This window comes from Cnephaeus nilssonii, assembly GCF_951640355.1.
Source record: "Cnephaeus nilssonii genome assembly, chromosome: 2".
NCBI classification, from domain to species: domain Eukaryota; kingdom Metazoa; phylum Chordata; class Mammalia; order Chiroptera; family Vespertilionidae; genus Cnephaeus; species Cnephaeus nilssonii.
The window spans coordinates 98,519,158-98,535,059 of record NC_137073.1 but is presented as its reverse complement, the minus strand read 5'-3'; the positions used below and the strand labels follow the sequence as shown (position 1 = coordinate 98,535,059).

Here is a 15,902-nt window from a genome sequence, read left to right as displayed (position 1 = left end):
GCACGCCCTGCACCTTATTCTGGTTGGTACCTTTCTGGTCCAGGGTGCAAGTTTTGTTCACTGCTCCAATTTAATCACTTCTAAACATATTACGAGAAAGAGAAACATACCACATACCCAATTATCATTCCAGAATCTAAATGACAGTTAAGAAGAAATTGCTTTGGTTTTGGAAAACCAAAATATGCAAAGGATGCAGAGGTCCTAAACCCGTGGTCGGCAAACTGCGGCTCGCGAGCCACGTGCGGCTCTTTGGCCCCTTGAGTGTGGCTCTTCCACAAAATACCACGGCCTGGGCGAGTCTATTTTGAAGAAGTGGCCTTAGAAGTTTAAGTTTAAAAAATTTGGCTCTCAAAAGAAATTTCAATCGTTGTACTGTTGATGTTTGGCTCTGTTGACTAATGAGTTTGCCAACCACTGTCCTAAACCAATAGTTGTTCCTTCTGTCCATCCTTTGATTGACAGCTGTTGAAGGTGGGCCCTTTGCCAGATGCTGTCCTAGACAAAGGTGAATGAGCCAAGTCAGCACAGAATGTAGTAGGTCAACCAAGATCAAATGCTGACCTGGTCTGTTAGATGAAAAAAGAATTCTCAAGTAAGTTCTAAACTTATGTATTTAAAACGATAATAGCGTGAGCATTCTTCATTTGAATGTGCACAAAAAGTGAAAAGTATGCTAACAGAGAGAGGTAAATGACCCTGAAAGTAAGACCAATAAAAGAGGTTTGAACTAGAAGCTGAGAGACATGGCATTGACACCAACCAGCTGGGGACCTAGGCCAAGTGATGAGGGCTCATTAAGTGAGAGAAAAATTGATGTAGGAAGTTCTGTCTAGTTCTAAATAGGCTTATTTTGCAGCCACCAGGGGGCAGACTATGCCTGAGGAAATCTAAATAGGGCTCCAGTATCCTGCTATTTGTATTTTTATACTCAATTTTCTCCTCATTCCAATAGCCCCAGCCCTCACTTAAAAAACAAAAAACAAACAAACAACAAAAAACCTGCTGGAGAGAGCTATTAAAAGCCAAAATACATTTTAATGAGAAATCTATTTTGAAAGACTGTTTCCTGAGTTAATTTAGATAAATACAGTTAGTTTTTTCACATCAGCATGGCACAATGGGAGCTTTCTGTTAGGGATCCACTCCCCCCTAACCTTCCCCCACTCCCTCCACCTGACTTTTAAAGACCACAGTCTTTGGCATGAAAATGCCAACCCTTTTCCGTTTTATTGCATACACACACACACACACACACACACACACACACACACACAAATGCACAATGATCTCATTTGATTTTTCACTTTCTTCCTAAGCTGCTCTGTCTAGCAAGTGATATATTAGTCATGCTCTCGTGTTTTTTTTCCACTTAAAGTAATAAGCACAAGCCATTATCAATGGCAAATATTCAGGTACCTAAGTGTGGAAAACAATTCGATCTTCTTAAAATAGATTAAGTTCTCTTTCTTTCTGTTAATCTTATTAAACTAGATTCTGTGACCTGAAATAGTGACCTTAAACCCTAACTTCTGAACTTTTGTGAAGTCATCTGAAAGAACCCAGAAATAGTGCTTCTAGTCATAAAGCAGGCCACTTTATTGGGAATGTGACTCTTAAAAGCTCTGTTTTTATATGAAGCAAGTAGCTTTATTTTCATTAACTGCAAGTTATAATCCTTCATATTTGCTTAAATGAATAAATTGATAGTCCCTCTCAGTGGATTCCACAGCCCAGCACATAAGCACCAGTAAGGTGATGGAGAAAATGAATATCAGCCCTTAAAGAAAGAGGCCGGGGGTGGGGAGGGGATGAGAAAGGCACTGTGTCTTGTCGTTCACATTCATATCATTCCCATTTGTTACAAAAGCAAGGAGCCAAGAACTAGAGTTATGGGTAAAAACTGCCAGTGAGAAGAACACACCCTTGACAGTAGTTTTCTGTGTACATATCATACTGAACACCCACATCAAAGGGCTGTTGGAAGGTTTCGATGCCTGGAAAGCTCTTGGCAGAGTGTCCAATACACTTAATCCTTCCGAAAAGAACAGCTGTCATTTCTTAGCCCTTTTCACTCAGGTGCCACATAGGGTGGGGTGAGCACCTCGAGAAGATCCTTGGCTAGAGGCTCCTCCATTTCCCTTCCCTGAGGTTTCCATGAAGGGCCTGCTCTAGCATGTCTGCCCCCCCTCATCCCCCCCCCACCCCACCCCCCACAGGACCAGGAGCACTTCTCTGACAGGCTGGCCCGCTTCTCGCCATCTGGAACTGGTTTCCCACAGGAACTGCGGCCACCAGTTACCTGCCTGCACTCTGACCAGGTGGGCTGTCTGTCTAATTTGGGGCTGCAATGTTAGCGATCCTGATCGGCGGGAAGTCTACAGCGGCCATATGGCCGTCCATCTGCCTCCTGGGCCTGACTTCCACTGAATCAGAAACCCGGCGGGTAGGTGGGATCTTATTTGTTAGCTTCCCCAAATGCACACACCCCTTTCCTCTTAAAATAATAGGGTTATTTTGCCACAGGTTGGGACTAAAAAGCCATCTAAAACAGATGTCAAATCCTTCCCCGGCAGTTCTGTTGATACACCACTGGTTCCCAGTAACAGCCACGCTCCAGGAGTGAACGCCTGGAGGACAAATGAATGAAATGCCTGGGACTCCACGGAAACCCCACTGAAAGTGCCATCAGCTCGTCCTCCTTGGACACCTTCCAGGGCTGTGCTGATCGTCACCGGAACAGGAGTCCCATATAAACAACGAATAAGAAGGTCCAGTAAAGATGTCACTAGAATATAGGTGACGAGCCATTTTGAATTAGTTAATAAAAACGAAGAAGTGCTTTTTTTAAAAAAGACAGATTTTTTTTTCCTTTTTAGACAGTTCCTAGTAATGAGGTTTTGACATTGGGGCTTCTGGTGGTTTATTCCAATGAGGAAGACTGAGCTGAAAGAGATATGTCAAGACCCTACCTCCTCGAAAAAAAACACACAACTAAATCCAATAAGCATGCTGTCCTATCATTTCCTAAACATATTAACAGCAGTCCCTTTTCTACAGCCAATTCAAAGGTACGCATTTAGGAGTGTCCAGTTAAAACCACCAAAAAGTCTTCCGTTTGGGAGATGCCATTTAGGGCAGTCACGCTGTATGAGGAAAAAGAGGCTTGCTCAAACCTGCGACATGCTGGCTAGCACTCTGGAGTATCCAACCTGCTCAGTAAAGAACTAAGCAACACTTCCTTACGTCCACAGGAAGCGCGGGCCTCCCAACGGGAATAAGCTGAAGCGTAATTCAGGCAAATTTCCAAAAAGAAAGAAACGGAGCAACTGCTCTAAAGTGAGCGCCTCGTGTCTGTTGGAAGCTGTAGGGACGCAGCCATCATCCCAAACGGAAAGCTTCGCTGAGCCATCAGGTGCTTATGAGCTTTCCCAGGGATGCGCTCCGCGGGCACGGGTGGGGGCCGGGCTTGGAGAGCGCTGCGGGTGGGTGGAGACCCCTGGTTACCTGATGAGGACGCACTGGTTGTCGTGGCGCTTCCACAGGCAGCGGTAGCACTCGTTGGCCACGGCGAACACGTGCGGGGGCAGCTCCCCCAGGTGGCTCTTGCTGTAGCGCTCCATGGTGGCACGCTCATACAGGCCGGCGATGGGCTTGTAGGGGTTCACGGAGGCGATGATGGAGCCGATGTAGGTCTGCAAGGACAGGGACATGGTTACTCACGGCCTGCTGGGGCTGGGCCAGAGGGCGTCTGCATGCAGCTCTATGCTGCGCCATGCAAGGCAGGGGGGGAGGTGAGGGGGGCTGCCACATGTCAGGGAATCCACTGAGTGTACCGTAGGGGAAAGGTAATGTGTGCTCCCCACTGCATTTGTTTTTCCAATAACTTCTGGTACAAAATCTAGTCATTCTGCACAAACAAATGCAGCCATTTCAAAGAGGACTTGCTATGGAAGGAACACAAGAGAAAGATGGTGAACAGGCCCAAATCCCTGTCCCTGGGACCTCCTAACCCTGCCCTCGTCATGACCCTGTCCTCTCAGGTGGCTGCTATGAACGCAGGATTAAAGAAAGAACAAGAGAGGCAGAGGGGCAGGGGGAGGAGGGATGGAGAGTTATGGTTTAATGGGTACAGAGTTTCTGTTTGGGATGGTGAGAGCGTTCTAGAAGTAGATAGTGGTTATGGTTACATAACATTTCAAATGTGTTTTTTTTTTAATTTTAAAATTCCAGTTGACGTACAATATTATGCTAGTTTCAGATGTACAACCCCATGTTTAGACATTTATATAACTTACAAAGATCACCCCTATAATGCAAATGTATTTAAGGCACTGAACTGTACTTAAAATAATCAAAATGGTAAATTTGATTGTGTGTGTATTGAACCTTTTGAATAAGACTGTTTGAAAATCCTGGGTAGTCAGTCATTTCAATGACTCCTGAGCACCTGACACTCAGCTGGAACTGAGCAGACGGACAGGCAGACCTTTCTGGAACCAAAGCCAGGCAAGCTAGATCTTCAGAGCAGGAGGACAGGCCCCTGAGCTGTGAGACCGGAACACCTCATGCCCCCTCCGCATGGACATAAGCATTCGCTTGCACTTCTGCAAGATGCTACCGAAGTGTGGTTGTCTGATTTCCAGTCTCAGACCCAAGTGAAGAAGCCAATGAGAAGGGGAGGTGGCAGGGCCACCAGCCGGCTTTTATGGCACGCATGCCAGGTGCCAAGGGCTTCAGGGGGGCCATGGGCTGAAGCCCTAAATCCCCACCAGCTTAGAATATGACTATACCGTAGATAGAAATACGGCCTTTAAAGAGATGTTGAAGTTAACCATTAGGGAGGGCGCTAACCCAACCTGACTGGTGTTCCTACAAGAAAAGAGGTTTGGACACACAGAGAGGCATCAGGGATGTGTGTGCACAGGTGAAGGCCAGAGGAGGACACAGCAAGCTGAGGAGAGAGCCCTGGGAAGTAATCAGCTCCGCCAGATACCTTGACCTTGGACTTCTAGCCTCCAGAACTGTGAGAATATCAGCTTCTGTTGTTTAAGCCACCCAGTCAGTTACATTTTTTCATGGCAGCCGGGGCAGACTCATACAGAGGGCCTGACCCCTTTAACACTCACATTAACCCTGGGAAGTTCAATGTATTACTATCCCTGTTTTTTTTCAATGAGGAAACTGAGGCATGGAGAGAAAATTCCATGGACGGCCACACAGCCAGTAAGTGGCAGAGGTGAGATTTGAACCCTGGCGACCTAATGCAAAGCCCACTCTCATTCACTGGCAAGGCTGGGCAATGCAGCAGAGCAGGAGGAACGCAGGGAACACTAGACAGAAAGCAGGAAACATCCGGACAGCATCTGTACCACATTACAGCAATTTGTAATCATTTATATTCATGGTGACTGCCAGGAACATCAAGCAAAGGATCTACGTTCCATATAACTGTTCTCAAATGGAAGGGGGTCTGTAATGTGTTTTGGAAATATATTGAACCAAAAAAGGTTAAAAACATAAAAGGGATATTACCATATGACCCAATGATTCCTCTCCTAGGTATATGCCCAAAAGGATTAAAAACACATACTTTAATAAAGACACAGCAGCATTATTCATGATCGCCTAAACATGGACACAACCCAAACGTCAATCAAGATGTGGAATATCCATACAATGGAATATTCACCACAAAAAGACCGAAGTACTTGCTCCTTGATACCTGCTGCAATGCAGATGAGCCTTGAAAACACTATCTAATTAAAGAAGCCAGACACACAAGCTCACAAATCCAGAAATAACAAGATGCATCATGTTCCTTAACCTTCATAAAAAGTTTTCGAGTACACATCTTCAGATGTCAACCCAAACTGAGAAACATGCTCTAGTGACAATCACAGACCGCTGAGTAAAGGAGAGAACAGAGGCATTTAGATGTTCAGGAATGGAATAGTCTCTTTAGAGTTCAAATAATAAATACGCGTGCTGTGGTTGACAGTAAATTCAACAAATGGACTCCCATGTACCATAGCAGACAACATGTACCCAACAGCAAACAAGACTATGAACCAAATGCAATAATCTGAAATCTCTTATTAAAGAAAAAGGAAAGAAAGCAAAGAATGTGTTAAATGTGTATCTGGCTGGTATGGAGAGAACCCCATTTTTGATTTTTTAAGATTATAGAAAATCTTGCCTCATGTAGAGTTAAAAACGGCCTCTCCATTGCAAGAAACTCCATTTAGTGCCAGAGTAAATTAGACTCTTAGAACATGAAGGCTCAAGGTTTACAATTTCACCTTCTCACTAATGACCTAAGTCATTTCTCAAAAGGCTGGTCACCGATTTTAAATGACAGTTGAGTCTACATGTTCCCAAAACAACTTTACCTGACGTTTATAATCGTGGGGCACAGAGGACGATACTACCTGCGTCATGACATCATCACAAGACCTCGTTTGCTCCAAGGCCGCCTGAAGGTGTGGGCAGGGCGGGGGCGCTGTTCCACCTCCTCGGGCAGGCGACAAATGGGCAGAGGATGGTAAGCTCTGCCCTACAGTCACAGCGCCAGGGACTGCTGTCACGCTGCGGGTCTGCGTGACCCCCTTCACCGCCCACCCACACACAGAATGGGAATCACTCCAGATGCTGCCAGTCTCATCGTCAGAGGCCAAAGCCTCCACGCCCTGTGAGTTTCGCTTTCAGTAAACTCTAGAACATTTCCCTTCCCCGCCCTCTCCACCGCCCCGACCTCGCTTGCTTCGATTTCCATAAACGCCTCCTTCCTCGCTGATGTCCCACGTGGCCCTGAATGCTCAATCCAAGCGCCACACTGGACAAAGAACATCTGAAGACGAAACTCTCCTGCTTAAAACTCTTCATCCCTCCCACGACTCTCAGGGTCAACCACAGGAATATTCGAGAAGGGCGTCTGAGTGGCTCCAAGAAGGTGATAGGACACCCCATGTCCTACTCTATTATTCTTATTACAGTTATGGGGGGGAGGAGTTCAGTTCCTTGAGGGTCTTTAAGGATAAGGACTCATTGAGTGTGTATTGCTTGTGCCCATGTGCACACCAAACAGCACTGGTGAGCCTCCCTAAACACAAGTGTAAAGTAACATGGCAACAAGAGCAATAGTTCCTAACGCTTTATCCAAAGAAAGACGACGTTGTGTGACATCTCAGAGGTCCATCAGCAACAATACTCACTGCCGAGACAAGACATCTTATTTTGCCCACTACCTTAACTATACCACATTGCATGAGTGATTTTGTCACTAAATAAAGAACAGATTCCTTGAATAAGGAAAGTTCAACAGGTAACAAAAAGTAAAGATGGCGACTGGGGAGTGGAGGGGCAGGAGAAGGGCCCAGTAGAAAATTAAGTACCAAGGGAAGCAGAGAAAAGGTAGTACGAAACCCTGAGAGCTAGGAGGTGACGTTTGTTGCTTGTACCACTTATAAGCCTATAAAAATGTATTATTACTGCTCTAAAAAGGGCCCTGATAACTTCGGTAGTTAAGATTCTAGGCACATGCAACACGAGGTGGGACCAGGTCCGGGTGCCCTCCTACTAGAATCCGAATTCCGCACGAACCAATAGCCTGGTCCTTCTAACGGCTTTCCAGAAATAGAAAGTACATTCTATTTTGAAGCACATAAAACTTTTTTTCTGCTCAGACTCAGCAAAGTTCCACATAACTCACCAAAAAACACAAATCCCTGCCCATTTTAATAATCTGGAACAGCTGGGGCACGCATTGCTGCCAACTGTGGGGAGGAGCTCACTATATTTCTTCAATCCAACATCTACCAATTCAAGGCTTTCAAAAGACATAATAAGGGTATAATACTTGCTCTCCAACCCTAGACACACACACACACACACACACACACACACACACACACACACACACACACACACCAACTACAACTAAGAAAGCAAAGTGCCCCGGAGCCTCAGCCACAGAGCTGTTTGGCGACAGGCAGCAGTCCTGCTACTGTTGGGAAGTGGCTTCTCCAACACAGGAGCCGATGACTGGATGACCAGGTGTGGCCAAGTCAGAAGCTGGAAGTCCTCAGCCTGGGGCCGCCTTCCCTGGGACACCCCTCCGGGCCAAAGATTCTGATCAGGAATAACAACACATCCCCGGTCATCCCACACGATTGCTCCATAAAACTGTGACATAAATCGAAGTTATCTACAATGGTGCCTGTTAATGGAAATAAAACCACAACTGCTTTTCGTCATGTGGTCCTGAAAGCTGGAGGCAGACCAAGTCATGTGAAAGCAGCAGGGACACTGGTTAAGTCAGTGCATGGCACACTTTCCAACGGGAAGGACTTGCTAAGAAGCAGAGTCGTTAACCACTCGCCATTCTCCTCTTTCCTTCTCTCTCCATCATCTCAGTTAAACGTGGCAATGAATTACTCCCGGAATGTTTATCCAGAATGCAGCTTCCGTTTTAAATGACAGTTCTGTCCACTCGATGGCCGACTGGACATCTTCACTCAGATGCCCCTTAGCTCACACGTAACAAGGACGCAGCTGATCTCCCCCAAACACCTGTTTCTTCACGGTCACCTCATGCATGACAAATGGCACCAGAATGGTTAACCTAGAAAGCTAGGTATCATCCTGCAGAAATTCAGCCTGCCTGCCCCCCAGACTTAATCACTTAAGAGTCTCTCTCTCGGTATCTTCTGAATTCAGCGTCCTCCCAGGATTGGGTCAGAACCCCATCATTTCCCATCTGGTTGGCTGGTCCCCTCTCCTCCTAGACCCACCCCTCCTGCACTCACCCATCACCCTGCAGCCAGATGAGTTTCCCCAGAACTCAAGTGCAAAGTTGTTCCCTGCAGCCTTCACCAATAAATCCGAGGTCACTGCTTTGCACAGAGAGCCCTTACTCACCTGCCCCTGACCCCCTTGTCGGCCCGCCACATGCAACCTTCATCTCCGCATCTTCAATGTCCTGCAATTGGACAAATGCTTAACATCACACGATTCCATGCCTCTGTACACGCTGACCTTCTGGGAGGAATGAGGCACCCTCCTCCTGGACCAAATTCCCCAGTGAATGCTCCAAGACTCGGCCCAGCTGGTGCCCGGGCTGGAATCACTTCCTGACCCTGTCCTCGCCGTCTCCTTCCAAGGCCCATTCTGTGTTCCTAGTAAGTACTTTTGTCACATGTATTGTTACCCCGAGTTATTGGTCAATGGTGTGCTGTGTCTGTCTTCCAATAAACTGGGAGGTCCTAGAGGGGCAGTGTCCTTCATTTATCCAATCTTTCAAGAAGCAACTACCTTGAAGAAGAGTAATTTGCACCCTCGGGGCCTAGCACACATCCTGACACAGAGGCAGGGCAGAATCGGTGTAGATATACTGGGAGCCCGAGACCTGACCACCAACCCCCCTGATAAACTCACACTGTAAATGTGTCCTAGTTCTCTAAGTCACTACCTTCTACATAACAAAACTGTTTGCCATCACTGTCGATTGAACAATTAAAAACCTTTTCAAACAATTAAAAAAAAAATGAAGCATTCAAGGCCGCTGAAAACTAGATCACAACAGATAACTCAAGCTGTTACTGAAGTCAAGGTCTTACATTTAGAGGTGACGTTTCGATTTAATTCGAGTGGCTTTCAGACTAAAATCCCTTCCTTGCTGAAAGGAATCTGACCCCAAAGAGAGGCAGGGAAGAAGAAAAAAAATCACGAAAACAAAGTTTGTAATTGCCACCATCATGTGCTGACGTGGAAGTGGCCACTCAAAGCATAAACGGTTGGTAAAGTTTAAAAATACATCCCCAGTCAGACAGATGGTTACAATCATCTTTTGGCAACACCAGTTCTTGACTTCATGTGAAAAAAAAACGGGCAAACCACACTGGACTCAGCTGTTCTCGGTACGAGACACATGCCAGGCCTACTCCTCATCCCACCACCGGGCCATCCCGAACCCGTGAGAGGCGGCTGTTACTCGACACTGGCTTTGGAAAGGAAAAGAAACAAACCAAAAAAATAAAAATAAAAGGTCTACTTTGGGAAAACTCAACTCAAGGAAATGAAATGCAGATTTCAATTCACATGTCCAAAACGGTACCCTCCATGGCATGGTGTCCGGTCTAACGCGTCAGTCCACCTGCCTCCTGCAATCAGTAGGTCTTTAACTGGTTGCTGCATTTTATTTATTTTTGTCTTGTTTTGTTTTATTTATCCTCCCATGAGGATATTTTTCCATTGATCTTTTAGAGAGAATGGAATAGAGAAGGAAAGACAGAAAAACATCGATGGGAGAGAAACACACTGATTGGTTGCCTCCTGCACACGCCCCAGCCAGGGCACGGGGCCGGGGAGGAGCCTGCAACCGAGGTACCTGCCCTTGACTGGAATAGAACCCGGGACCCTTTGGTCCGCAGGCCAGTGCTCTATCCACTGAGCCAAGCCGGCTAGGGCTGGTTGCTGCCTTTCAGAAATGCTAACACCTTTGGCTTGACAGAAACAGGCTTCAAAGTTAATGCAGGAACAACATCAAACACATTTACAGATTCTGTCTGGAACGCCACCTAACCGAAGAAGAGTATTTTTGAAACACCTAAAAATACGTTAGCTGTGAAGAATCTTTGTGCTGACATGAGCACTTATCCTTAGACACAGCCCCACGTCGTTAAACGGGCTGGCTTGATTCTGATCTCTGCACTGTTTGTACAACAAGACCAACAAACTAACCAAGGGCTGGGTGGAACAGCACGGCTTCCTCGGAGCCGTCTCCTGCCCCATAATTGCAGGCGCGCCCCAAGCTCCCCGCAGCTCTCTCCCTGATGTGGTTTTGAGCCATTCCTTCAGGGCTGGGGCAGGAGTCTCCGTGCAACTGACCCAGAGCATGACAAACCCTTTCCTGGGGAGAATGGGCTTCTCCTCCCTTCAGAGGGAAAGAGAGCGGCCACACCACGGGCCTTGCGTGGCAGTCCCTCCACTCTGGACACAGAGCTCACCTTCAAGATAACAGAAGCCTCACCTACTCTTGTCAACACTGTGTTTAGATCCTGGGTACATAACAATTTGAAATGGTCCAGGCTCCAGAGGCCAAGGCTCCAGAAACTATAGTACATCAGGCATCCCAAACCCACCTCCCCTCCCCTCCCCTGGCTGCCTGGACCAACGGTGCCAGGTTTTCAGGGGCTTGATGAGGGGTGTCATTAAAGCTAATCCTGTCCCTTTCACCTCCCCCCGACTCCTCATATCTGTTCTTACCTTGTTCACTATCATGTATACCCTGGTCTAAAACCCTCGGCTCCTCACCCTTGAATTATTGCAACACTCTCTAAGCCAAATGACTCTCTAATCTCATCTCACATCACTTCCCTATCAACTCTTTTAAAAATTGTTCTCTGGTAGATTCTCTCTTCATAAACCTTTAACAAAGACTGCAGAGTCTGTACAACACTGAGCCCAAGCTTTGCTGACTAGCTTTAAGGAAGGCAGGGTTTCTCCACCTCGGAGGTCTTGGACCAGGTGACTCTTGGTCGTGGGCTGTCCTGTGCACTGTGGGATCTTTAGCAGCATCCCTGGCCGCCACCTACCAAATACCATTAGCACTCTCTTCCTTAGCTATGACAACCAAAACTGCCTCCAGATATCGCCAACTGTCCCCAGGGGCCACGTCACCTGTTTGAGAACCACTGCTTCGGGGTTCCCTGACCCAGCCTGACTGCATACATCTCAGCGTTCCCCAACAAACACCAGATTCCATAAGCAAAGAGCCTCCCAATGTAGTGAGGCCATCGCACCAAATTCACTCTCATCTGCATCTTCATGCCTGGTGTCTCACTAGCCTTTCCTTCTAACCACCTCTCCGTACTGTCATTACTGCCCCTGCGCCATAGGGCTTTTCACACCCAACTCAGGCTTCCTCGCCCACCTACTACCTCTTGAACCACAAACACACACCCTGCCTTTCCACTCCCTGAGTCTTCAGGGACTTACAGAGTGAGACTGTCTTCGTCAGGTCTCCTCAGTGTTAGGAAGGGACAGAGAAGGGTGGGACCCTCGACCAGGGGTGAGACCATAAGGAAGCCCAGAAGCAAGAGACTCAAGGTGGAAGTTTGGGATGGGTTCGCAGGTAGGGAGCTGAAGTGCTGAGCTGGGCTCTCGCCTGGGGAGTCAGCAGAAGATGGGAAAGGCTGACACGGTAGAGCCTTAAGCAGGAGGAACCTGGAGTTCCAGGAAGGGGGGCCTCTAGAAGCTGGGCCAGCCCTCAACTGCCAGCCAGCAAGAAAGCGAGGACCTCAGTCCCAAGGGAACTCGGCCAGCACCAGGAACGAGCAGGAAGTGGGTCCTCCCCCAGAGCCTCCAGAAAGGCTAGCTCTCACCTATGTTGTAAGTCAGGCCATCTTTCCCTCCTTTAAATGTACAGACGGGCATCACTCAGAGTTGGGATAAAAGGCGGAAAAGCCGTGCTTTTCTCACAGGGGGGCACCTGACAACAGGCACCCACTGCCAATGGCTTCAGCAATGATAAGAAAATCATGGTGCCTGCTTTATGGATAATAATCTAATTATCCAAGTCTCAAAAGGAAGGCTTATAGGCAAAATTAACTGAGTCGACCTGCAAACTGGATGTACAAAAATCCTATGTTTTTCCTCTCAAAGGAGAGGAAAAAAGATCTTCACTTCAGGGAAACAACAACAACAAAAACAAGATCCTAATCACAGGGTTTATTTGGGCAATTTATTATTATTTTTCCAATAGCATTAATTTTTATTCATTCATGTTAAGTCACCTGAAATATCTGTTGAATTTAAATGCTCGTTAATGTAAATGGCTGAACAAGCCCATTTCAATGGATACTCAATATCCCACATAGTTAAGTCACTTCAACACAGCCTCACAACAACTCCCACACCAAACAGTACTTTATTTTGTCAACTTAAACCCATTATTACTCCCATGTTATAGTGTCTTTACCTGTCAAGTGTACACGATGAAGAAAAAATTTAGTTAGATAGAGGTTGCACTTGGAAAATAAGTTTTGTAAACTCCATACACATGTTCAAAACTGCTGAGTCCCCAGTGCATCTATGAACTCCAGGTTTGCCAGTATCATGCACAGCACATGAAAGCCACACTATCCAACTATCTTATTAATTCTGCATAAATCAGGTCAATCAATGTGTCACCCTGTGCACAGACCATGCACTTTTAACTGAACATGGCAAAATATTCACTCTTTTGAACTTTACATCATCATCTGATGTCAAACAATGAAGCAAATCCCAACAGTATATACAAAAACAGCTTTGCATTTACAAAAGATTATTTCCCATGCTGATTAATCCAGCAGCTAACTCACTGGTTTATGCAACTTTATTGAAGAAAAATAAATCAATGACTAGCAGAGCTATTAGTTGATCACTCATCCATTGACAACATGCATCATTTATTCAGTGCTATATTAAACAGTGTATTGGAAGACAGATTAACTAATAGCTGCAAGCCTCCTAACAATTTAAATGGAAATCACAAAATGTTTGAGACCCTATTTTGAAATACAAAGGATGTTTGACTTCCCATTTCCATTCTCAGTAGAATAAGAACAGGTCATTCCTTTGTTGACATGCAGAAGAGACATCTCATTTTCTGTTCTGCTGATGCTATAAATTCAATACCAGCTCTTCAGCCACATCAGTTATGAGCACAGAGTATATCATGTGACCTCAGATCTCTAGCAGTGGAAGAGGAGGATGCTGCTAGACTAGTGCTGTTTCCTTTGACGGGACAACTGAGCACCCATCTCCCTCCCCCTCAGATGATCTCTTCAGCATGTTAGTTAGATCAGTGAGGAATGGTTTCATCTCATAACCAAATTAGAGTGAAGATATTGGCCACAAAATACACATGCCCCATTTTTTTTTTTAAATTCTGAATCTTGGGCAACTGTCCTCCTGTAACTGCTTTACAGTTTCTAAAAGCAGTTATTGTTCAAAGCTGGAAGAACTTAAGTCTTCTGAGATGAGCTTGTGAATGGATAAAGGGAGGTAAACAAAAAATAAAATTTAAAAAGATGAGGTCTGATAGGGGAGCAGCCGGATAAAAAAAAATAAGAAAAAGGAACAGTAATTTCAAGTTTATTCCGACTATAATGCAGGTTAGTCTGACTTTAAGGTAGCATCACATGGCATACTCGGAGTCCATTCCCGAGCTATTCTCTTGTACTTATCTTTGTTTCTTAGATCCCTGCAATCTCTGGCACTTGGGAGTCATCTGGGTTTGGATCACATAGCAGTGAACAAATGGATAAAAGCACTTTAGAGCCTGGCTGGCTTGGTTCAGTGGTTGAGTGTTGACCTATGCACCAGGAGGTCATGGTTCGATTCCCAGTCAGGGCACATGCCTGGGTTGCGGGTTCGATCCCCAGTGTGGAGTGTGCAGAAGGCAGCCGATCAATGATTCTCCTCATCATTGATGTTTCTATCTCTCTCTCCTTCTCCCTTCCTCTCTGAAATAAATTAAAATGTATTTTAAAAATACATAAATAAATCCATTGGGCAGTATTTTTCTCCTCCTAATTGATTTACCTGTGCTTGACTATTAAACGTAGAGTAAGAAGGACCTGCATGAAAAGAGATGAGTTCTGAAACACTCACCTACAAGAGACATGCACCAATAAAAAATATTTCAACCTAGCTTCACATTTCATTACCAACCAGAACTGGTTCTTTCTGATATGTATGACATTTATTATACAAACATTTATTGCACAACCACCAGGTGCCTGGCAATGTCCTTGGCTCCAGAAAGACAAAATAAGTAAGTCCTTGACAAACTGAGGAAGGAATGTGCTATGTAAACAAGTAGATACATGGAATTGTCGGACACTTAATGCTAAAAACACAGTGCAGTAGTACATGGGACCTCGGACACCCGTGCCATGAGCGTTCCCTGGGAAGAGGGCATTCACTGTTGCCCAGGAGATTTCTGAGATGGAAGCAGAGGAATAAATGTGTGTCCTGCCAGCACATGCAAGACACAGACTACACAGCCACTTTTACATAGACATGTATGAACATTACCTTTTCTGAAGAACATAAGGAAAACATTTTAAAGTTGAAGACTTAGTGTAAGCAAACTCAGCACGTCAGAGGACTACAACATGATGAAATTTCTCTAGACAGGGCTGTTTGAAAACATTTGGCAAACATTAGGTCGATCTGGCAAAAATGACACTTTCCCAATGCAAAGAGAAGGCAAATAAACATGCTTGTTAAAAAGATGAATAAAATGAAGCCCAAACCCCCAAATCTCTCATTCCTCCTCTTTCCCAACTCTTCTCTCCTGGTCTAAGGTAGGTAAATTGGAGGGCCCTAACTCCTAAGCATGCCTTAAGTATCAGTTAGTACCTCCTAGCTTTTCCAAAAGCGGACATTACTCTTCATCATAATCACAGACATATTAGCCAAGTTCAGTGTAACTCCGAAAGAACAAAAATTATTCAAAGATGAAGGGTTGTCACACAATATTCAAATGTTTTATTAAAAGCTATATGAATTTGAACTTGATAGGAAAAATAAACACATATGAACAGTTGTCCCAGTCTACTATAAAAACCTGCAAACAGGCAGATATAAAATGGGTAAAATCTACAGGCCATTCTATCTTGATGGATAATGTAATATATATGTACTTTAATGTAAAAGATGGTTATTATAGGAGTTTTAAATATTACTTTATAATGCAGAAATAGCCACATTTCATAAACATTGAGAGAAACATGTGCATGTCTGCTTCTTACGGACATGTCTCCATTCAAAACAGATCCCACAAGCAAAGTAGATGGTTTCCCTTGAATCCAACTATATCCCTGGGTGGGATCCAGAGCCAGAAAAAAAAA

At 45.3% G+C, this 15,902-nt stretch overlaps 1 protein-coding gene across 2 annotated transcripts in view; it reads right to left on the bottom strand.

Annotated features, from left to right (window-relative positions):
- MYO10 (myosin X) overlaps positions 1 to 15,902 on the bottom strand; it is a 206,223-nt gene that overhangs the window by 101,104 nt on the left and 89,217 nt on the right. For both annotated transcript variants that reach the window (XM_079791410.1, XM_079791409.1), the window contains exon 4: positions 3,508 to 3,695. In XM_079791410.1, the coding sequence (XP_079647536.1) occupies positions 3,508 to 3,695 (188 nt within the window). The remainder of the gene's footprint in view (positions 1 to 3,507; positions 3,696 to 15,902) is intronic.